At 46.0% G+C, this 24687-nt stretch overlaps 1 protein-coding gene across 1 annotated transcript in view; it reads right to left on the reverse strand.

Moving 5' to 3' along the window:
- Positions 1-24687, reverse strand: part of PLXNC1 (plexin C1) — a 143214-nt gene that overhangs the window by 32839 nt on the left and 85688 nt on the right. The window contains exons 13-21 of the mRNA XM_045084841.1: positions 23710-23913; positions 23400-23585; positions 21105-21207; positions 18083-18184; positions 17650-17753; positions 14004-14042; positions 13621-13745; positions 12119-12317; positions 7297-7443 (exon numbers count right to left, since the gene is read on the reverse strand). Coding sequence (XP_044940776.1) covers positions 7297-7443; positions 12119-12317; positions 13621-13745; positions 14004-14042; positions 17650-17753; positions 18083-18184; positions 21105-21207; positions 23400-23585; positions 23710-23913 — 1209 coding nt within the window. The remainder of the gene's footprint in view (positions 1-7296; positions 7444-12118; positions 12318-13620; positions 13746-14003; positions 14043-17649; positions 17754-18082; positions 18185-21104; positions 21208-23399; positions 23586-23709; positions 23914-24687) is intronic.

Raw genomic sequence — 24687 nt, forward strand, 5'->3', positions numbered from 1 at the left:
AGAGAGCACTTAAGACCATGAGGTGGCCTGAGGACCAGAGAAGGGTATTTGGAAGACGCATGGCCCAGAACCCAGAAAAAGGACCAGATGGGAAGGACTTGGTTCTTCCGTAAGTGGGTCACACACCAGCCTGTGTAGGTAGGTCATTGGTCAGATTCATCACTGTGGTCTCCTGTTCACACCTGTCCGGTGGGATGTTGTGTGCCACAGACTATAAACACCGATTACGGGTAACGTCTTTAACAGTAACATGAGGTTTTAATGACAGTGGATTCAGCTGATCAACTCCCTGTATCACCCATCACCAATAAATCAGTGACCAGGAAGAAGGGTGAGAGGACACTGTGCTTAGTAGACCTTACAGCGGACAACAAAAACTGCCCAGACAAGAAAAACTGTCAAAAATAAATGATGAAAACTCCTCTGAGGTGTGGTGGCCGGCCATCTCACATAGATTAGTTTCTGACCTCATAATAAGCCTACAGGGTTAGGTTTTCTGATCACCTGTTTATAGTGGAAGAAACAGGTTTAGAGAGGTTTGGTGACTTGCCCAAAGTCACTAACAGCCCGTCAGTAAAGTGGTTGAGCTTGGCTTCACACCCAAGATAGTCAGACTCTAAACCCCTGCCTCTCAGCACTAAGCTATGCAGCAGCTAGACGGACAAGCACATTCGGGGTTCACTAGAAGGTCTGCCCACCATTTCTTCACACAACTTGGTGGGTTAAGGTAGCAAGGAGAAAAAAAAAAAAACAGAATTAGAAATAGAAAAAATAGAAAAAAATAAGGCTGGGGTGGGGAGCTGGCGGGATGAATCAAAGGCAGGGGAAGAGGCATTTCCCTCAACTTCTTGCACACTTCGGTGGGGAGAGGCTGACCCAGCTACCTTATAAATTCCTCAGCCACAGGCTTGGCTCGAAAGGGCAGGGCTGTTGCTGCATCCTTTCTGTAATGCCTTATAATACCTAGAAAATAATTTCTAAAAAAATTTATTACAAGCCAGCCACTTTATTACAAAAGGTCTTAGGTCAATAATTGCTTTCATTAAATAAAACCTATAAAATATACTTTTTATAATTTTATTTGAAAGCCAAATGAAGGTCAAGAGAAAAGTCTGGGGGCACCTGGGTGGCTTAGTCGGTGAAGTGTCTCCCTTGGCTCAGGGGTCATGATCCCAGGGTCCTGGGATCAAGGCCCGCTGAGCAGGGAGCCTGCTTCCCCCCTCCCTCTGCCACTCTGCGCCTGCTGCCCCCCGCCATGCCCCAACTTGTGCTCTCTTGCTCTCTGTCAAATAAATAAATAAAATCTTTAAAAAAAAAAAAAAAGAGAAAGAGAGAGAGAGAGAGAGATCTGGTTCTTATACCAACTGGATTTAGAGGGGTTTGGGGTGAGAGAGAACACGCTTCCAGAGGTTCAGTAGAAGTAGCCTGAGCCCAGAGTTACAAGTCCAAGTCCCAGAAGCTTCTAAGCTGAGGTCTTCCTTAAGCTGGAGTAGGCAGCCCTGGGACGGCTACCACATACCCCCTCTAATGCTGCTCTTGGCTGCCCTGCATCCCTGCTCCCCTCCTTCCCCTTTCCCCCCAACACAGCCCAAAGCTTTCTGGGTCAAGGAGTTTTCCCCTCCAGCCTAACAATGAGGAAGGGAGGCCTTTGCCACCTTGAAGAAAAAAAATAAGTGAATGAAGAGAATTTCCTCAAATGTGAGTTTCTATCACAGAATTTCTATATTTGCTAGCATTTGTTCACAATAGAATCAAGCAAGAATCTGTCTTACTTAAGCCCAGAATGACTGGTTTCAGTACTTTAGGCTTAATATGAATATGTCACGGTTTGGTTTTTGGCAAAGCACTCCCATGAGTTTCACATTGATGGAGAGTGGTAAGGCATTTCCACTGATGTGTCCCCAGAAAAAGAGGAAAGAGACCAAGGCTTTCAGGGTTTTAGGGTTTAGTGGGAGGGCAGATTCTAGTCCTTTTTCTCTTTTATGTCAGGCTCTAGAATAAGAGCTGGCAAACTTCCTGTAAAAGGCCAGATAGTAAATATTTAAGACTCTGCAGCCTGTACAGTCTCTGTTACCACTAGTTGACTTTTCAGTTGTAGCAGGGAAATAGCCATAGACAACAGTAAATGAATGTGCATGGCTGAGTTTCAATAAAACTTTATTTATAACAACAGACAGCAGGGCCACATTTGGCCCACAGGCTCTTGTTTGCTGATCCCTGCTCTAGACAATGGAGCCTTCAAATGAAATGCTGACTTTGACAGTGTCAGAAAAAACATATGGAAAAAAATGCCTTTTATCTCCACCATGATGTGCTATAAAAGTTACCATTCTCTGAGGAGTAGAAGTATAAATAAGGATCCTTAACAATGAAGTAATAAAGTAACATTTGAGCTATAAAGAAGAAAATTAAATACTTTCGTATTTAGGTAACTAAATTATTTCCTAATCCCAAGATTATGGGTATGAGAAGAAAAAGTATGAAGAGGAAAGTCATTTCAAGCACTCATTTAATGTTAATTTTTCATTTTCCACTGCTTGCCATCGACTAGGGAATGACTTACCTAAAATGATTATAAAAAAGTGGTTTCACTTCTTTGATCAGGAAGCTCAGAACAGTAACTACGAAGTTAGTAATGGTTTCAGTATTATTGCAAGTCATAATGGAAATGATTTGTACTATGGTAGAGAGAAAAAGGAAAAAAAAAAAACGCCCAAGAATTGTTAATTAACTTCACTGTTTCTCCACAAATGCTAGGAGTATTAAAAACAAGACTGCTGAAGTACAAACATCAGGATTTAATGAACAATGGGATGTAATTGAAGTAACAGAGAATGACTTAATCGGGACAGTGGGTTGTTTAATTATGGGGATAATGGATCTTCTGAAAGGGACAAAGTAAATGGAACAGAAGGAGCTGGGGAGTAGTGGGGAGAGCCGCTGTGTTAGAGCAAGCTTGGAGACGTGGAACTCTCACGAGAGACAGCGAGGGCTCTGTTACAGAGGAAACAGTTTATTAAACATGACTGTCCCCGAAATGTAACGACCGGGTGAAAAAGACCCAGGGGGGGCAGGCTGGCATCAGCCGTCACGGACCACAGCGGAGGCGGGAAGATTTCTACAGGCATGTATCTGCACTTTTTCTAAGAATTTCTAATCATCTTAAAGACTTTCACACAGATATGAGAAGGAGGGCAATACTGTGTTTGTCAGAACACTGTTCCCCAGGGTGCCAAGATGCTATCTCTCAGATACAGCAGATTGGCAGGCTCATTTCCTGGGTTTAAGAGTTCAAAAAACCATTTCTCGCTTAACTTTGATTACAAGTCAACCTTCTCTTGCTAATTCAGCACACTTGCTACGAGTTATTGGTATTGGGTTTTTTCATCTCCTCTTGAAAGTGAAGCCCAGGTCCCTTCTTCCGTGTGGTGTGCTTTCCTAGAACTGAAGTGCTCGCGCCTTCCCTGGCTCCCAAAGTTCCAGGGGCTCTGCTCCGAGATCCTCCTTGCGGCACAGGACACGTGCGCATGGAGACGGGCTCCAGAGTCACCAGCCATGAAATCAAACATTGCCTAGAATGTTGCCAAGGGAGAAGAACCACAGGGTAATAAGCCTTACTCCTCTCCCACCGTCCTATCTGAATTCCCTGCTGGTGGAGGAAGGCAGAGTCCCCCCACACACCATGCATGGGGAGGATGCCCTCCCCGGGGGCATCCAACATTCCAACAGTGGGGGATGAGCCTGCAGGGACAGACTCTGCCCTGAGGGCCACCCTGCAGGGCTCGGAGGGAGGAGAGTGATTCTTGCCGTGCTAGAGCAAGTGTGACTGTGACTCTACGGGGCTTTGCTCAGATTTGAGGAAAGAGAGGAATTCTCCTCCCAGAACCCACCGAACGAAGGATTACTGCTCTGAGCCTATTTGTGAGTATAATGATTTCATGGGTAAGAAATTGGCAGAATGTCTCCATGTTCTAGAAAACACCCCACACCTCAGGGAGAACACATCCTAATCTTAGAGGTGTGAAACCCAACTTTCAGGTGGCTGGGTGAGGGGCTGTGTTGCTGAGCACTGAGCCACACAGGAGGTTGGAGCCTCTTCCAGATGTCTCCCTGTCATGGCACCAAGCTCTGGCATTTCAAGTTGCTTATGTGACGGCTCTCGATTTTTTTCTCTGACTTCTTTTTCCTTGAAAGAATTTACACACACACACACACACACACACACACACACAGAATGGAGTTTGTTCAGCATACCTTGGTTTTCAATTACATCAACCACCTCAGGCAAATTTAAGAAAATCAAGATCGCAAACCACTGTGCATACATGACTGGGGTGAGGGATTACCTTGGAGGTGAGAGAGAAAGAGGGAGGAGGAAGAGGGGGAAGAGGGAGGAGGGAGAGAGAGGAGAAAGGGGGAGGGGGAGGAGGAAATAGGGGGAGGAGGGAGGAGAGAGGAGGAGGGAGGAGAGAGGAGGAAGGAGAAAACTATAATATGATGCTTAAGACTGAGGGAACTTGCCTGAAAGGAAATGAAAAACCTTAAATTTTTTTATATTGACCTTCTGCTAACATTTTGTCACGCCAGCATCGCCCAGGTCAGTGCCTCCTCTGGAGTTTCTAAGGTAACCCTCTACCATGAAACAGTCAGGTTGGGACAGGTACAATAAAGCATTAAAAATCATTTTGAAAGCGAGGACCCTAGAAACCAGTGGCCCACCCCTTTTCTAGTCTCTGTCTACTGGCAAATCTGAATTTGTAAGGGAAGATTTATCTGGATTTCTAAAATCCTAATTTCCCATTAGCCTTTTCCCCAGGGACTATAAAGGAAAAAAGAATCCAAGAGTCCACAGGAATCCCTTCAACATCAAGAAACATTTTGGTGAGGAGCTGGGAGTTAACAAATCCGAAACACATGGTCTTAATGGACTGTGAAATAAACAATGTTTCAAAATGAAAGGCGGAAAAAGTGTTGCCATGTCAAGCATTAAAGAGGACTCAAACCTCAGAAGTTGCTTCAGGCATTTGAGTTCTTCCCCCCCCCCCCCCCCGCTTCCAGTCTGGCCCCCTCCTTCCCTCTCCTTCCTGTTGGGGTTCAGGGGTTTACGTTTTCATGAAAGGAAATTACTGCTGGGTCCCCCCAACCTACATACCCTTGCAAATATTTCTCTTTGGGACCCTATGGGGCTTCCAAAATGTTTCAGAGGAAAAGCATACACATCTTTGGGGGTGGGACCTGCATTCCCCCGGCCTAGGTTGAGAAGGATGTCAACAGGTCCTGAGGCAAAATTTGTCTTTTGTTCTCCAAGACAGCCGGGGGCTCTGTCCAAGAAGGCTGTGCCTTGGTCATGCCTGCGCCTGTGTCTGCCTGGGCTTCTTCCCCAGCAGCTCTGATTTCACAGTCCTGAGAAAAGGCCCAGACATTGGTCTGTCTGGATCGGCATCTCTTTTTTCTTTTTTAAAGATTTATTTATGTATTTTAGAGATAGAAAAAGAGAGAGTGAGAGAGAGCATACGCATGTATGAGAGCAGGTGGAGGGGCAGAGGCAGAGAGAGAGAGAAAAAATCCCAAGCAAGTTCCACACCCAGCATGGAGCCCGACACAGGGCTCAATCCCAGGACCCTGAGATCATGACCTGAGCTGGAACTATTTAGTAAAGCTTTACACAGAAAGCCATGGCAGTCAATGTTTTTTTTTTTTTTTTTTTTTTTGAAGACTGTATTTATTTGAAAGAGAGTGAGCCAGAGAGAGAACAAGCAGGGGGAGCAGCAGAAGGAGAGGGAGAAGCAGACTCCCGGCTGAGCAGGGAGAGAGGGGGGACTTGATCCCAGAACCCAGGGATCATGACCTGAGCCGAAGCAGGTGCTTCACCAACAAAGCCACCCAGATACCCCACATTCACTGTTCTTAACCCCTGCGATGGCCCCATGAAACTGGCACTATGATCATCCTTCCCATTTTACGGGTGAGGAGACTGAGGCACCGGGAGGTTTGGAAACTTGCCCCACACCACGCGGATGGGCGCAGGCAGATCACAAACACACCGGAGTCTGTGCCCTCCGCTGCGTGCTGGTTTATAACCACTGCTCCTCGCCGCCTCTCAGCCGGGGACAGTTACATAAACAAAAATCAGAACATCGAGAAATGTTAACTCTCTACTCAGGCTCCCGCCTTGCAGACGGCAGTCCAGCGCGGTACCATCTTCAGTGGAGGGTGAACTACCTCTGGCAGGGACTTAGAACTGGACACGGCTGATTTGTGGTCTATCGTCCCACCAGAGAGCATAACCATAACACGGCCCACAGTGACATGGTGCCTTCCCCAATTAGGGAGTGAATTCTTCCAGGATGATGCCACAGGTCTCACCATCTAGAGCGAAGCCACAGGAGACTCAGCTCCCTTACTGAGTAATACCCAAACCCCACTGTCTTTCTTCCCTCCTCCTCCACTAATGAGATTGTGAAAAAGCCCGAGTCTCCATAAAGCTAAAGACCAACCTGAATGACAACGATCTCTTTCCCCAGTCCCTACGAACAGAAAATGCCCAAGTAATTTTGGAGATACTTGTCACACTTGGCCCTGTCTCTACAAATCGTGAATGTGCAAGAAACTGCTCTCTCTTCCTTTAGGAAGGGAAGAGGCTGGGGGTGGGATGGGGATGGGTGAAAAGAAGTTCTCGAATGGGTGAAACCCTCCGGCAGCCAGGCAGCCGTCTTCCTGTAGTGATTTACAGCGTTCCTCTAAAAATATCTATGAGATCACAGAACATTAAGTGCGTGACACCAAACATTTGTAACTAATCCATGAAAATAAAGTAAGGGTGTCATGTTGCACGGGGAACACAGTGGAATTTGTCTTGTGTTATCGTTCTAAAATAAGACGGCCTCAATTTGGTTGAAATATATCTTCACACATTGTCTTCCAGAGCAGAGCCGTTTGAGAAATTCTGATTGCAATTATAAGCGCTGAATAGGGAGTACTTTGCATTTCCTTTGACGATGCTGAAAGCTATAAGCTTTCCTGATATTAAAATCTTTGGAAATTGATGAGTACCCCAGGCATCATTACAGTTCCCCCCCACCCAAGTAATTAAAATCTATTATGTGAACACGTGTTAATATTTTATCAACTACTGTTTTTAATTAACTCATCGTCTGAGGCCTCCCGCAGTAGGAACCATGTCATTTTGTTTTAAGTGACTGCCGTTAAAACCCCCATCACCCCGAACGCCGAGCTCCCAGCCCGGCTCCGTTCCAGGGCGGGGTGGGGGGGTGGAAGGCGTCCCAGCCAACATACCACGGTACTGAATTCCGGAACCTGCCACAGCAGCCAGTCCTCGTTCAGGGTGTACAGGGCTTTGCAGGTGATCACATCCACAGGACCCTTGTTTATTTTCTGGTTCAACGTCGTCACCAGCAAATAGAATGGCTCTCCAACCGTCTCCTTGGAAGAGACACAAGAGTGACAGTCAGCGGTCTGCGGAATCCACTGTACTTTCCAAAGAGTTAAAGTTTCAGTTTATGGCAGTGCGACAGGAGACAGGAGGCAGTGTTTTCTAACAGTCAACATGAGACTCCCAAGAAAACACACATCGCTCCACTCAGGATTGGGCGCAAAACGCAGGCGACGCGTCCTTGCCCCGCTGCATGCGTGCCCAGACGCGCACATGCACACACGCGCACAGAGTCCCAAGTCCTCAGCGGGTGGTTCTTTGATGTTGAAGCTTCTGGAGGTCAGACTGATGCTCATCGGCTGGCTAATGCCTAGAGTAGAGGTGAAGGGTTAACCTTTGCTTACATCCCTATTTAATTGCCTTTCTGAGCAAACCGAAAATAAATGTCATTTAAAGAAAAATACACAACAATTAGCCTTGGTAACCAGAATAAATGTCAGAACATTTTGTACATTGGCCAGGGAGGAGGCTTTTTGGTGGTAAGAGGTTCTAGGGAAGGAAGCGGCCTTTAGTTATCACAACTTGCGGCCATTCCGGCCAGCTTGCTGTGGTTTGCAGAGCTGTGGGTGCACAGACACCCCTGAGCACCTTGGTTGGGAGGCGGCTCTTGAACTCCCTTCCCTGGACCAGAGCCACGTCTATGGCTCGAAGGCTTTCCCTGGGGTTTGGCGCATCCCGATCGCATCTGTCTGCAAACATCTGCTGTGGGCACTTACTCCTCGACCGGGGCTTGCCCTCTCATGCTGGCTGAGATGCCTCCAACCTTATAGCCGCCCTCGCTTGCTCACATTCTGAGCAGCTCATGCGGGAGGCTTGTGCGTTCTGCTTCCGCGGACGCCTCCCAGAGCAAGCAGCCCTCCATCGGCAGTAGCACACTCACCAAATAATCAGTGTCTGCCATCAGCGGGCATTAACCAAGCACATGGAAGAGGAAGAGCTCAGGCCAGAACCTGGCAGTCAAACCCTTGGTGATGAAGAAGCCAGCCAGACGACTGAGGCTTGAAGCACTGTTTCCAGTCAAGCTTCACCGTCTGGCTTTCAGAGGAGGGCTCCCTGAGCTCTCTCCCCTGCTCTGCCTTGAACAAGTCAATGGAGACCTCTTGCAAGACTCCTGGCATCCCGCGTCCCTACAAGGACACATGTCCTCCCCAGTTCCAGGGCTTCCTTTGACCCCCTCCTGCCACCCCATTCCCCACTGGCTTCCCATCACTTTTCCTGTGACCTTTTCTCACTGAATCGTCTCACTTAATCCTGTGAGGGAAATACTGTTATGACCATTTTGCACAGGGGTGTGTTGGGGCACACGGAATAGATGTGATTTCCCCAGATCCCACCGCTGACGTGGGATTTTTATCCTTTTCTTCCCTGCTGACAGATCCTTGAGTCTCTTCCTTAGTGTAGGACAGAGGTGGAATGTTTGAAAATTTCCCAGATGGGGAGAGGGTTGGGACTAGCACCTGACATTTCAGTTCTTATGGGACACTTCCTTTATTTAGTGGTTCACAACCACACTGCTCTCTTCTCTTTCCCTCTGCCCTCTGGGGTAATGTCCTGACTGCAAACCTAGAACTTCTACTTCTCCTTTTTCCTCCAGCACACATCAGAGACAGGGGTGGGTGTCCTTGTGAGCCTCGTGGGCCAGTTGGGCCACCAAGGGTGCAGCTGGGGACCACAGGTGAGTTCTGCAGGCCTGTGAGGAGGGGTAGCTACAGACTCGGAGTCTCTGCAGTCAGGAGTTCTCCAGAATTCTCCGGAAAGCCACCAGCCTGAGAGAAGTGATATTTGGCCTTATACTGTTACCCTACTCATGGTTCCAACCCTGGGTAATCATTAGCAGAACTCCCCGGGGGCTCTCATAAAAAATTCAGATGCCTGGGCCCTACATTAGACCCCCAGACCCAGCATGTCAGAGCGGAGGCCAGAGCTTCTGTGGTTTGAACACCTTCCCAGAGGGCTTTGAAAGCCATGAGGTTTTTTGCCACTATTAAACACTAGTCCTCAGTTAGTCCTACCTGCTGGGGCCTTAGGTGTCTTATTAGAGCAGGGAACACACAGCAGCTTAGGTGGCCAGCTGTAGCCAAGCGCACCTGGCCGAGCCCCACCCACCCCGCCCTACCTGGATGGGAACGAAGCTCCACCCCCTTCACCTTCCTTTCCTTTGTGAGACCAGACTCCGGCCCTGGCTGAGCTGAAGACTTTCATGCCCGTGATCTACTTCCAGCCCTAAATCCTCCCTAAGCCTCTAAGAAGGTACCTACCTCCCTGGGGAAGTGGTAGCTAAGCGCTCTCAAACCCTGGTGCCGTCCCTCGCCAGCCATGGGATCTGGGGAAAGTCACCTCTATTCCGCGTGCTCCAAATCCCACCGCCCCCACCAGCCCGTGCAAAGTGGCCATGACGATCCCTCCCTCACAGGATTAAATGAGAGGCTTCAGTGCGAAAAAGTAAGCAAAACTCCTAGCATGACGTCTGGCACATTCGACAAACAGCAGCTGGCATTACCACGGCACTCGCAGAGCCCTGGAAGCTCAGAGGAGGCGGGCACCTGAGGGTCACCGAGCTAGGGGCATCCGGGCAGATGTCTGTGGAGGCAGGGCAGGGGGACCAAGGCTGTCAGAGCCCCACATCCCCTCAGGCACTGGTTGTGGGAAGTCAGACCCCCCTGTGCCAGAGGGAATTTTTCCACCGAAATTGAAAGCACCGGGCGGCTTGAAGTCACTTCCTCCTGCTAAGCGTGCCGCCGTCATGCTCAGGATCCTCCTGAATCAGACTGCAGGATCGGGACCCTGAATCCTTGGCTCCAAGGAGCCATTTGGGCTTAGGGCCCGGAATTTTGGACCATCTTACCCCTTGTAGGCTCAAGGGCAGCAAGAGCAAGGCTCCAAGCGCAAGATCACAAGAAAGGGCTAGAAAGAAATTTAAAACCAGTGACGAGGCCCTTCACTCTGTGGATAGAAAACATTTGTCCAGAGAAAAGGTGCCATTCCCAGAGACACACAGCCATCTGGGGCTGAGATGAGTTTAGAGCCCGAACCTGCTGCTTCTAACCAAGACTCCCAGTCCAGTGCTCTTTGTACCACCCCAGGATTCTCAAATGCAAGGCATGGGCAATTATCCTGAGGAGCTTGGCAAACATCGGTTTCTGGCTCCCCCTGCCGCCCCCTCCCCCCACCGCCCGCAACCAAGGGCTTCTGATTCAGTGGTGCTGGTGGTGGGGCAGGAGTCTGACTTTGAAGACCAAGACCCAGCCCTGGGTGTGGGTCTTGCCGGCTCTCTTTCGATGCGGTTGTGGCTGAAGCAAGGATGGTGGGAAGCGAAAATATGAAAATATTTGCCCCAGAAATAACTGCTCAACACCTCCCCAAAGCGTATGATGATTTATACCAAGTAAACAGAAAAGAAGGCAGATTTCATTAATCTTAATAAATGGGTAGTGCCTTGGGAGAGGACGGCGTTCGTAAAAAAAAAAAAAAAAAATGTGCATCTACTTGTAAGATTGCATTAAACATTAAACTAAGCACAGTCTATTTAAAGTGCTGCTTTTGGATCCAAACTTAAGTAGCACTGTTAAAACCTGTGGCATAGCAGTGTATCTTATTCAAAGTTTAATTAGATTTTGGAACTGGCTACAAATACACAATTATGCAGTTTTGCTGGAATCTGGATGGCTGGTGAAATTAAACAAGGATAAGAAGCTTCTGTACCAGGGGCCTCGGAGGGGCTGAATGATCGGGTTCAACGGGACACTCCTCTTGTCCTATTAATATTTTATACCAGTAAAGGTCAACATATACGGAGTGCTTTCTTGGTGCTAAACCACTGCACCCATTCTCTCATCTGGGCTTCAGAGTAGTCCTAAGATAGGGCTCTCGGCTATAAACCCAAGGCTCAGAGAGGTGCAGAAGCCTCCTCTAGCGGGGTAAGGGGTCCAGGTGCGGACCGGACAGCAGGCTCCAGGAGCCATGACCTTGCCTGCTGAAGTCTGCGCCAAGTTGGCGTTCAAAATGATTTTAAGATTCAATCAGACTACGACCACATTCATACAGTGATTCCAACAAAGCAAACTTGAGGGGCAGGCGGCTCTTTGGGGACTTGCTAAACAGATGGAATAATGTGGGATGACTAGTTAGAACTGAGCATAAACAGCTTCCAGTATGAGGAGGTAAATGGGTATTTCCAAGATGTTTCAGAGGCCCTGCACGCACTGGGTTCCCTTCAATATCGGAGATATCCCCTCCACCCAGGACATTTTCTGGTTTCTGGTTGTCAATTACTGATGTGAGGGTGGGCTAAAAGTCAGTGGCATAAAATCTCAGTTATGCAAGATAAGTAAGTTCTAGAAATCGATCGTACCACGTCGTGCCTACTCTGTGGGGCACCCCTTAAAAATCAAGTAAGAGGATAGGTTTCATGTTGTTTTTTACCATAGTAAAATTGTTTAAAAGTGAAAAAGAAAGATCTAAATGAACTGCATTTCCATAGGCCAGTTCCAGCAAAAACAATTTTATTTTCTCCTCCATGTGCTCCTCGGAAGGACCGTGTCTACAAGAGGTTAAATGCTGACACCATGGAGTGCTCAGGATTTATCCTGGCAAAGACATCAGCATCTGTTAAAAATAACCACCTATTGTCTTACCTCTGACCCTGCTGCGGGAGGTGACACTTACCCGCAGAAAACCGGAAAGGCAGACGGACATCCAGTTTGTGAGGAGTTTCTCGACCACAGACTCTGTGCGTCTTAGCATGAGTTTCGGCTGCATGTTGCTGGACTGTTCCATCAAGTCCCTGGTCAGCACCTCCAGGATGCTGGTCAGATAGACCAGCTTGGTTTGCAGTGCAATGGTCAAGAAGGAGGCAAACAGACACCTGTTTAAAAACAGAGCCTCGGTTACAATACTCAAGACATCGAGACAACCCACTGTCCGTGAGCAGATGAATGGATAAAGAAAGTGTGGTGTATGTGTATACACACCCCGCCACACACGCACCCCAGAATGCTGTTCAGCCATACAGGAGAATGAAATCTTGTCATTTGTGACAACACGGATGGATTGTGGATGGATTGTGGACCTTATGCTAAATGAAAATATCAGAGAAAGACAAATACTGTATGATCTTGCTTATATGTGGAATCTGAAAAAAAGAAGAAAAATAACCAAGCTCATGGAAAAAGAGATCAGATTTGGGGTTATCAGAAGTGGAGAATGGAGGGGGAATTGGAGGAAGGTGGACAAAACACAGAAACTTCCAGCTACAAGATAAGTAGATGCTACGGACGTAACATACAACACGGTGACTACAGTTAACACTGCTGTATCATTTGAAAGTTCTAAGAATAAATCCCAAAAGTTGATTTTTTCCCCCTTTTTCCTGTATCTGTATGAGATGATGGTTGCTGACTGAACTTGTTATGGTCATTATTTTGCAACAGGTGCAAGGAAGATCATTGTGTCATACATCTTAAACTTAGAGTGCTGTATGCCAATTCCATCTCAATAAAACGGAGAGAGAAGAAAAAAACAAGATATACAGACGACAAAGAACCACATAAACAAAGGGCCTTGGTTAATGAGGTTAACTATCAGCCGTGACTAGGTTGACGCTGATGGGAATTTCCATGGAAGCTGAGGGGCAATGGGGTGCTGTCCTATGGGCACCTGGGTTCTTTTTAATGTCTTAGGTCAACCACCTTTGTCCTCAACCCATAAAAACCATGCACCGGTGTTAACCCAAGCACATTTTATGTCTTTATGGCTCTTAAACTTAAGCCAGAGTGGTAAACAAGAAGTGAGTATCTTTCCCAAATTTTTAGGTGTTTTAAAGACCGAAAATAGCACTTCTGCTTTTTTGAGTCAGGACTCGTGTTTTTTCTTGGTGTTGGGGTTTTTCAGGGCTTTCTTTGTGGGGAAGGAGGAGTGTGTGTGTGTGTGTGTGTGTGTGTGCGCGCGCGCGCGCACATGTCTTCAAAACAGAATTGTATTGGGGTCATGTGACCTAAAATGGAGCTATCATGGTTTCATGACCCCGATTAGACAGCCTCTAGATGAATCCATGTTTTCAAGGCATGTGGACACCAAGTTCAGGTTGTGGTCCGAAAATAAAATAAGGAGCTCACATTTTTATTTTCTGTATTTAATGACTTTCAAAATGTAAATAAATTGACTAATACCTGTCCTTCACTGAAAAGTTCTTCTGCTTCTCAAGGGTGTGGATGACAGTCACAAGGAAACTTTTATTACAAATCAGAGCATCCAAAGCTGTGAGACTTTCATTCTTGTCAGTGGCATCTCTATTCTGGAAAAAATAAATGAATATGCTATGATATGATATGATGTGATATGATATGACATAAAATAATATAATAATATAATGTTAAAAACTTAAAGTTAGAAGGTAGATCCACAATGGGTTTTCCAAGACAATGAATTATTTAATACTGAATCCATGATTCCAAAAAGCTCACAAAAATTCAACAGTGGAGATGATGATGAAGGGGAGGACACTATGAAAGGCAGGCAGTCATGGGCTAAAAATGAAAACTTATAGACTTACATGCATATCTTCAGTGAAGATGTGTGTGAAGCCACCTGACTGAGAGGAAGGAGACACTTTTATTATTCATAACATCCAAAGGAAATGAATAGTGTATTTTTGTTACAATACCCAAGTCCATTTTAATAAAGCAGAGACTCTGTTTGCTAATCTGAAGAGCCCCGGGCTCACGTTCATTTTATATCCTCTAATACATAATAAATAATTATTCAGCTCTCAAGAAGCCCCGGTGAGTTCTGAAAGCCTCTAAGAAGCATCGTTACCATTGCATCGGTTCCAGTTTGGGTAGAGGAAGGCATCTCCCACTTTCAAAGAACAGACTCAAAAGTGAAAGAAGTGGTAAAGAAGATTATGCAAATGTGCAGACCACTCCTGAAGCAGTTTGCCCCCTTGGGATAAATACTGAGTTGTGTCCCGAAGTTTCTATAAGTCTTAGTTTTGTAGTATCCAGTGTCTCAAGAGACTGTGCCATGGAGATGGGGTAAGCGGGGCAGTTATAAGTTAGAAATCTGGAGCTGAAACTTGGGTTTCAGTCTTGGTTTTAGCACCTACTGGTCACGTGACTTTGGACAAGTTATATAAGCTCTCTGTGCCTGACTTTGCTCATCTGCAAAGTGGGGACACTCCTAACTCTCATCTCCTAGACTTGGTGTGAAAATAAAATGAATGCATGCACAGTAAGTTCTATCTCAGCCAAGTTTATTGCTTTTATCACTAATTTATGGCAAACTAGATCACAGTGTTATTGTCCTGCTGGTTTCCACAATTATTTTTATGTGCTATGCTACGTTGCTCCTGGATATAAACTTTTCAATTTGAGTTTCCCTTTTTAATGTATCATAAGTCTTCTTGGAATTAAAGGATTAAATTTTAAAAGCATGCTGAGTAAAAATGAGTCAACAGAATGAAAATAAAAACATGAACATTCAGGTTTTTCTCTTCCTCTTTTTTGGGGGTAATATTTGAAACTTTAGTCTATTTTCATACCTCATTAAAGTAAATTTCTTCTGCAGAGAATTTTTGCTTTATAGTTTCAAATTTGTTAGCTTAAGCAGAAGACCTCAAACTATTTTGGTCATACCCTCCCTTAGTAATATGCAGAGAACTCATACCCTGGGTTTGCATTTTCTAGGTCCTAACATTTTTCTGCTGAACCAACTTGATATGGACGACAGTTTAAACAGATCGATTCCTGACCTTAAATAGGGAAATGCCACCACAGCTCCCTGTGTTCTAAAGCTCCTTCCTCCTTTCATTTAAATTTCCCTCTTCTAGGAGATGGGATGCACTGCTCACCCTTATTTTTGCTCCTATTCTAAGCAAAACAAAGTAGTCAATACAATGAAAAGGAAAACTGTGAAGAGCCAAAAACCAGCACAGAGCCAGAATGGGTCATACGTCGGCCTCTGCGAACCTACCATTTCCTCTGGTTCTGTCTACTGGTGTCCAGTAGGTGCTGACTGCTCAAGTTCTCAGTCTACCAGCTGTCCCCAGGCCTAGAGGATGGGGTTCCTGATCTATGACATCGCAGACTATGTTCCTCCATCCTCTAGACCTTTCATTATAAAGTCCATTTTAACTCAGGTCTTGCTAGGGTTCTGATAGTGATGCCCGTTTTTCCTGGTCTTCTCCTTTACTGACTCCTCCTGACTTCAGTCTTCCTGGCTTTCCCAGTTGCTCTTCGAGATTACACAGAACCCTGAGTTAAGTCTGTTTGGCTTCCTGCAACTACAGATGACCCTTGATCAATGTGGGGTGAGGGGAGGAACACGGACCCTGTGGGTAGTCAAAATTGGCGTGTAACTTTCCCCCAAAACTTAACTACTAATACATTGCCTGCTGCTGACCAGAAGCCTTACCAATGAACACACATTTTGTATGTTTTCTGTATTATATACTGTATTCTTACCATAGAGTAAGCTAGAGAAAAGAAAATGTTACTAAGAAAATCACAGGGAAGAGGATATACATTTATAGGACTGCACTATTTGATTGAAAAAAAAATCCATGTATAAGTGCACCTGTGCAGTTCAAACCTGTGTTGTTCTAGGGTCAACTGTATCTCTCTTCTAAAATAATACAGCCTTTTACCCGGGATTTTCTTTTTCCCTCAAAACACTCAACTTGCAATAGCGTCTTTTGCATTCATCACTTATCTTGCTCTTGATTACTGAATTTAGAAGATAGGACAATTTCTTTTTCAGGCCACAGATGACTCTCTTCAGCACTCAAGGGCAATCATTAACTGTAAAAGCCCACACAAGCTTCGTGTGGATGGTAGAAATCGCTGTTGTTTTATTCCTATTAAATTCTTAATGGGGATCTCAGATAGCTGGGAAATAGGACTCATGATGTCCTGCATAGTCATCCTGATTCAGGGAACTGAACTTTCTCCCTCAGTGGTGTTCTGCCGTGGACATGGGTGGGTGAGGGGGCAAATACAAGCCTTGGTGCCTGATTCTCTGGGAGGAGAAGTTTAAAAAAGTATATTTACAAGCACAAAAAAATTGAAATCTTATTTATAGTTTTCTTGATTTACAACACCCCCCCCCAAAAAAAATATATATCAATATCATGGGTGTTTTATTTGGTGGACATTTTATGGAGCTATCCCAACCTCCAGACACAGCATCACATATCATGGTGTCCGCTTCTAGAAATATAGAGAAGCTGGAAATTGCTTACTGCATGTGTCTGAGTTTCTGAACCCTAGGCTTTGGGCCCAATGTAGCTGAGAAGCTTCAGGTAAGGTGATACAGCTCTGTTTTGACCTGGCTTTGCTCAGAAGTCTAGATTGAAATATGATCGTCTGTGTTGATGTTCCAGAGTTTGGGCCCTTCTGTGGTCACCAGTGAGCGGAGTGGGGCAGGGGTGCAATCAGGATGTGAAGGTGGGGACGGGCAGATGAGTGTACTTTGCTCAAGACTCGGGAGTGTAAAGGACAAAGGCTGAGTGAGTAGGAGACAAGATGGAGGCGTCAGAACAGAGCAAGATGAAAACCCAAAGGGCTAAAGGAGACTGCTCCTCGGGGTCCCAGGATGCATTCGTCAATCATTTCGTGCATCTATTTCTATGAAATGAGGATGATATGGACTGATCAGCAGAGAACAACTGGTGGAGAGAACCATGAAAAACTCAACATTGCTAAAAATGGCTGCTATCAACTCAGATTCCATACATGTCTCCCTCCCTTCCTCCTGGCCCACAATACTTTTCATTTCCAATTGAGAAGTAATAGTGAAAAATCTAGTAGCTGCAATGGAAGTCATGCAGATAAACACAACAAATTGGCCAGCCCACAATTTATTGATTTTTAAATAAACTAGCTCGCTTCCCAGCTACAAATTCAGCTCTAAACAGGTAGTAAAATAAAACAAAAATCATCACTCTGAACTTCTGTCCCTCCTAGGTTTTTGTTACTGGACAAAGAATAATCGTCAGTGACCCATCACTGCTTTATGCCCTAATCAATCCAATTAATAATTATCCTTCTCCCTGCTCTGCTCAAACTGAAGCCCTTATTTCATACCAAGCACATTATCTATAGCTGCCTTGGAAGAAAACACCCGTTTTTTGATGAGAGCAACAAGCTCCTTCATTATTATTCAAGACTCAACCTTAAGGAATATGATCAATGCTCTTTTACCTCGGGGAAGAAAGTTCTCAGAGCAAAATGTTTGTAGTCAAGGAAGGGAACGGTTCCAAAACTATCAACCACATCCAATTTATCCATCTGCAGCTCAGCAAAGCCTGCAAAACAGAATCCCAAGAGCAATATTTTAACTCAACAAACAATGGATAAGATCTTCTGCTGTTTTGTCTAACACGGAGGATGACCTTGGTTTTCATTAAAGAAGAAACAATGGATAATTACTTGGTTGGCTGCAGAGCAGAGCTGAAATAAACACAGAGCCAGGCCTAGACCCCACCGCTCAGATGTCTTCTATTATACAACAGTTCTTGTTACTCTGGCCAGCTCCATTTAACGGGGCGGGGCATGGTGGTAGTGAGAAGATTGTTTAAAAAAGGAAAAAAAAAAAAAAAGCTCGTTTTTCCACAAATAAAATTTTGGAGCCTACCATCACGTATCTCTTTCCGGAGCTCACTCTCCAGGAGCTCCAGCTGTTGGCTCTGTTTGCGGCTCAGCTCCTTCGATTTGTGCCTGGTTACCCCCACGGCCGCTGAGAAGACAGAAATCTAGCATCAAATTGACACGTTAGCTTCAAAAACAAAAAGGAAAACGAAGCCAACCTTGACGTTTCTTTTACAGAGAAAGAGAGAGAGAGACAGAGACAGAGACAGAGGAAGAGAGAAAAGAACAGCATTTAAGAGGTGGAATTTATAAAGGGAAAAAGTCCCAGTGAGGGGTCACTCTAAAGAGGAAGATGCTGAAATGTAACAGGGAAACAGAAAACCACCCACCTTAAAAGTAAGAACTAAATCAAATAACCTCGCTTGTAACCAACGATCCCAGCTGGCTGAAAAGTAATGAAATAAGCCACGTTTTCCCTGCAGCCACAGTGGCTGATATTGTTCCATTCTTTTTTTCAATGTTTCTAAACATCCCTGGAGAAATAAAGTCAAGCCACAATTGCAGAAGGAAATCACAGATCCACAGCGAGCTCCGTAAGCAAACTTGCATAGATCAAGTCGGCTGACATTGGGAGCGGTCCACAATGAGCCCTGGCATCTGGGACATGGTTTCTTCCCCATTTTGTCTTGCTTCTAACTGTGCTGTTGAGACAGTGCCCTGAACACTCTCAGTTCACATCCCCACTCTGCCAACTATGAGCTGTGTGACCCCGGGGTAAGTTCCTTAGCATCTCTGTGCCTGGCTGCTTTATTGGCCAAAGGGCTCACACCTCACTGTGATGTTGAGACGAATGCAAGAAGTAACTCACAGAAAGCATTCAGAAGTTGTTTTTTTAAAAAGAATATTCAACAATGGTCAACTGCGTTATTATTCTGGAAAGGTTTCCCTCCTTTAATAGCAACTGCATGATCGAAGGACCCGTAGATATGAAGGATCCTGGAGGAAGCAAAACTCAGTGCGGTTCTTCACTGGATCATTTCACAAACTCAACAGTCTTCACCCTAACATGCACTATGCATCTTCAAAAAAGGATGGGGCGCACAGTGATTTCCAAACTTATGTGGCCACGGAACCTCTTCCTCCAGGAGCATGACTTAGGGTCAGCATCCTTTGGGCCACATTTCAGGTTACAAGGGCTCAGGGCAGGGAAAGGCAGTGAGGCTGTGGCACCCACCCAGCAGTAGGTTTTTATTGGCTGACAACTGGGGAAGCCACAGTGGAGATGTTCAGAAGGTGGCAGGCCTTGGCCAGGACGCTTTGTGTTTTCACTAATGACGTGACCGATGGGCTAAAATACTTGTACACTTTACACCTGCTCAAGCTGCTGGTCACCCATAATGGCCTAGAATCATGGCAAAAAGGGGATGAGAATTTTAAAGGGCACTGCCACTACCAGTGGAGCCAAAGCTATGGGTCAAAGTGAGCCCACCTCACCGTAAAGAGCACAAACAACGTCTATGACACAGTGAGGGGACAGGAGCGCTGAGTCACACACGGCACAGGAAGAGATCAGCGGCTGCTAGTAAGTCACAAAGCGGAGAGGACTTTATGGGGAGACTGCGGTCTACAGCTGCTTGCCACTGGCGGATTCTCAAAATAGAGCTCAGTGTTTAGAATTTATACATAATCTTCTTACTTGTAGGCAGTGCCAGCCAGGACTTTATTAAAATATCAAGCCCAATTCTGGATTCCAGCTACAGAACAGGGGTGGACAACGTGAGAAGAAGCCCCAAGACAATACCTGAAATGACCATCTACAAGCCAAAATAGGGCCTCTGCAAAATGAATTCATTCCATCGGGCCAGTTAAACACACACAGAAATCTTTCCCTCTCTGGACTGAGAACCCACCGGGAGAAAGGGCCGGGCCTTCCCTTATGCTCTCTAGCTCCGGAGGCTTGCACTGTTACCGACAACACATGTGTTCAGTGGGTGTGGGGATGGATGAATGAAGGAGTGGATGGAAGGAAACAGTAGCAACTATTAACAGAAAGTGCTAGAAAGGCAACACCTGTGTGAAATCAACAGATGGGAAGTGCTCTCTCAGTTGGTGGAGAGGGGTTCTATTTCTGAGATGGGCAAGGGGAAACAGACTTTGGATGAAAAGCAGCTCAGAACCAGGTCACACACTAAATTGTTACAGGGGTCTGGTATGCAGGTGAGTCATGTGGCCCAGGTGGAGACAACAGGGAGTGGTGGGGACTGTGGCAAAACCCCAGTGACCACATGCCCTCCCTCATGGTTCCACTGCTATTCAGCTCCTGTAAACTGATGCTATGGAAAAGTGGAGATGCAATGAGCCAGATCTTTCAAATTTTCTAGAGATATTTTTAAAAATGTGACTCAACTTAAATTATTTTTTAGTTGAAGTACAGTGGACACAAATGTTACATTGGTCTCAGGTATACAACATAGGTGGCTCACCTAATTTTAAAATGCTATCAGCTACTTCATAGTTAAAAAAATGCTGTGTGGGCCAAACAAAACAGATTGGTGGCCCAGATTCAGCCAGCAAGCAACAACCCTGAGATTGCTGTGCTCGGATGAGCCTTGCGACATTTTAATAGATGGTACAGATCGCGCTTCTAAAAGGTAGTTCTGCCAGGAAAAGCAGAGCTGGGGTGGGAGCAGGGGGTGGTATTTGGTGAGGTGAGAAGGCAGGAGGAGATGACCAGATCCTGAAAGTCCAAAATGCCAGAGGAATTCTGAAAGAATAATGTAAATGGGACATCTGTCATCATGATTCACAGTATTGGGGAAGAAAAGTGGACGATGTATCTCAAACACCAAGATGCCACCTTTGTAATCCAGCTTTGTATTGATGAGGCATCCTAAAGAATGCTTCGAAAGCCCTCAACATGTACCTGTGATTCCTTTCCCAAAGTTGTGATTTGGGTTTTCACCCATTAGTACTTAATTGAGGCAGACAGTTCCTGAAAGCTGAGTCTGCTGGCCTGACGAGAGGCCCCAGGGAATCATTTCTCTGACAAAATCGAATAGGACACTTACCAAAGATGACAATCACTAGCAAGACGGGAAGGACAATCAGAAAATACCAAGTGGTAGGAACTGTTTCCTGCTCAACGTAGAGCTCCAAGTTTCCCAGTTTGACCTAATGGGACAGAATGTCATTAGATTCATTGAGTTCAGCACCATATTTATGGACACATTTTTTCCTCCAGATCATTTCCCCCAAGATACAAAAAGGTGACAAGCTAGGTGGGATATATGAATTGAAGTCCCACCTCAGATGGGTTGGTTATGTGAACTTGAGCACATCGAGAACATTCACTGTGCCTCACTTTCCAAATATGTCAGTTGAGGAGCACTGGACTGCACCTGAAGATTTTAGAATTGAGTCCTCTTTGCCCTAGGGGTTTAACACAGCCTTACCTTATCTTTACCTTCCTCATAAACCAAGATGCCACCTTTGTAATCCAGCTTTGTATTGATGAGGCATCCTAAAGAATGCTTCGAAAGCCCTCAACATGTACCTGTGATTCCTTTCCCAAAGTTGTGATTTGGGTTTTCACCCATTAGTACTTAATTGAGGCAGACAGTTACCTTATCTTACTTCCTGTGGATAGTGACTCTTCAGAAAGTTGTCTCGAAGACTAAATGCATCAATTGAGTGAATGGGCTCAAGATAGTCCTAGCCAAAACTCCCTAGTGGCTTCCCAAAGCTCAAAGCCAAGCCCTCACAATGGCTCGCACGTTTTTTTGTTTTGTTTTGTTTTTTAACTCCCCCCACCAAGATGTTATTTATTAATTTGAGAGAGACAGAGATCACAAGCAGGGAGAAGGGGCAGTGGGAGAAACAGACTCCCCACTGAGCAGGAAGCCCAATGCGGAACTCAATCCCAGGACCCTGGGATCATGACCTGAGCTGAAGGAAGGTGTTTAAACAACTGAGCCACTCAGGCTCAGTAGGCCCTGGCCCACACGTTCCTAATGATCTGTTACCTCTCCCTACTCCCTTGGTTACTTCTCCAGGCTCCTTGAATACTCCCCCGTGTTCCCTCTGCCCTAGCCACACTGGGCTGCTTGTTGCTCCTCAAATGCACCAGACAGGCTCCTGCCTCAAGATCTTTGCAACCTGCAGGCCTAGAACTCTCTACCCCAGAGAGGTCCTGGCTCATTCCCTCTCCTCCTGGAGGTCAAATGTCATCTTCCCAAAGAGTCCTTGGCTGCCCTCCCTGCACACCCTGCAGCACTGCCTGCCCCTGCTTCATGCTTCTCCATGGCGATCACCACAACCTCACACATTTTTCATGTACATTCTTCGCTCCATGTCTCTTTAGGTAATCCCCACAAAGGTAGAACCTGGGGGATCTGTTTTCTTCTCCCCTGTGTTCCCATCACAGAAGAGGCACTCAGAGACCATTTCCTGAATAGAGATGGCTAGCCTTGCTCTCCTCAGCCAGTGTGACCCGTGGGGGCGCTTGTGAGTTCAGCTGTCATTACTGATGATTGTATTGACTGATTGTCATGTTGATTATCGATTATCCTCTTTACCACACAGATGGACCATGGGAGGCTCAGCTAAGCCAAGTGACTTACCTAAGGCCATGCAACTATTAGCTGGCACAGCTGGGACATGAACACATATTGTGTATGGGGGGGGGGTGCTCTAGTCTGATGCTCTTTTTTCTTGACCTTTATTCAGTATTTATGACTACAGATCATAAAGCATTTTTGGGAGGGTATAGACTGTAGAGAGCCTCATATGGCATGAACAACATAAAGAAAGACTTCTAATAGGTTTCTGTTCCCAAGGGTCTCCCATCTTCATTATGGGACATAAATTTACCCGTGATGGGCCCTTCAAAACATGTCGGGACAAGAACTGTGGCAAGCCTGACTCCATGACGGAGGAAGCAGCCCACGGCCCAGAGATCATCTGGTCTCCATCAGAATCGAATGTTACTCTGAGTGTTCTGGGTTTCTGCTAAGACATGTCATCCTTACATTTGGCAAAAGAACAGTGGATCATTCATCCGAGATCTGGAGATTCCGCCTGCAGGTGCGACTGTCTAAATGTATGGCTAGAACAAAAGCTATCAAGGCTCGTTAGCATTATAGACAATGGTGCATTCAATGCTTTAACATTCGAATAGGCATATGGATGGGTTCCGCCAGTTATTTTGGAAGAATTGTGAGTGCGCCTGCAATAGCAGCTTTGTTTATCTGCTATTTAAAGCTAAGAGCTAGAGATCTGTGACAGATGCCATTCTGGCTCCTGTGTCGCCAAGCAAGTGCCTCAAATAAGGTATAATCAATAGGTAGGACCCTCAGGTAACTTACACGAACTTTCTTGGACGAGGTGTCGATGCTGTTTGCATTATTGATGCCTTTGATTTTGCAAAGGATGATGGTGAGATCTTGATTTCTCGTAATGTTTTCAAAACTGCAATTTAATTGCTCGTTTTCCCCGTGGAAGAGAGTGATTTCAATGTCTGTCTTGGAGATGTTGAACTCGTCATTTTCTTTCTGGGAAGAACAAAGAGGAGAAGAAGAAATCAGGGCACCAAGGGAACCCACAGACCCAACCACTCCTTGTCCTTGCCCGTTGAGGTGGGGGGTGCATCCCACCCAAAGGAAGCAAGAAACCTACTTGAATTTTTACTTCCAGCTCTGTGTCCCCCTCGGGTTCGACCCGACACCCCGTGAACCTAGGGTCCTCAAGATACTGCAGACTTCCGCAGTCCAAGAAGGTGTCCTGGACTCTCAGCTTCACGGTGACGTTCGTACGCGCTTTTGAACTCTTTAAACTGGGGGCTAAAAACCTGCAGGAATCTGTCACACAATATTCAGAGACCTGAGGGAGGAGAAAAGAGCATTTTTAACAACTTCGTTCCGGGCACCTGGGTGGCTCCGTCGTTAAGCAGCTGCCTTTGGCTCAGGTCATGATCCCAAGGTCCTGGGATCAAGCCCTGGGCTCCCTGCTTGATGGGAAGCCTGCTTCTCCCTCTCCCACTCCCCCTGCTTGTGTTCCCTCTCTCACGGTCTCTGTCAAATAAATAAATAAAACCTTTAAAAACAAACAAACAAACAAAACCAATTTAAAAAGCAACAAAAATCAACTTCGTTTCTGAGCCCCAACCCTGCATAGGAGGAGTGAGGTGACCCGGGCAACTGAACTTCTCTGTGCTTCTAATTTCTCATCTGCAAACTGGGGAAACTGATACTACCTCCCTTTACAGGGCTGAATGAACCCGAAATCACATTAAATGTGATGAGGGCTCATTCGACTAAATGGGAATGAAATTACATGGGGTTACATGTGCAGAAATGCTTCCAATCATGCCAGGCACACAGTCAGCACTCCACAGATGCTAGCTGCTGTCCCTGCAAATGCTCTTAGCGATTGCTCCTGGGGTCACGCGACGGAGAAAGGAGCGCAGACAGAAGGAGCCGAGACAAAGAGGGATGCTTGGCACCAAAGACTTTGCAGGGTCTGTGTGTCCCGAGAGTCCTCAAGGTGGGTTGGGAAATGCAGGCAGGGAGTGGACGGTGCCCCAGGGAGGCTGTGGTGACCTGCACACCACTGGCCACATCCCTCCTCGTCTAGGGAATGTCTGTGGCGCTTAGC

The sequence above is a fragment of the Mustela putorius genome, unplaced genomic scaffold (genome assembly GCF_011764305.1).
Source record: "Mustela putorius furo isolate JIRA1106 unplaced genomic scaffold, ASM1176430v1.1 tig00000788_pilon_pilon_pilon, whole genome shotgun sequence".
NCBI lineage: Eukaryota > Metazoa > Chordata > Mammalia > Carnivora > Mustelidae > Mustela > Mustela putorius.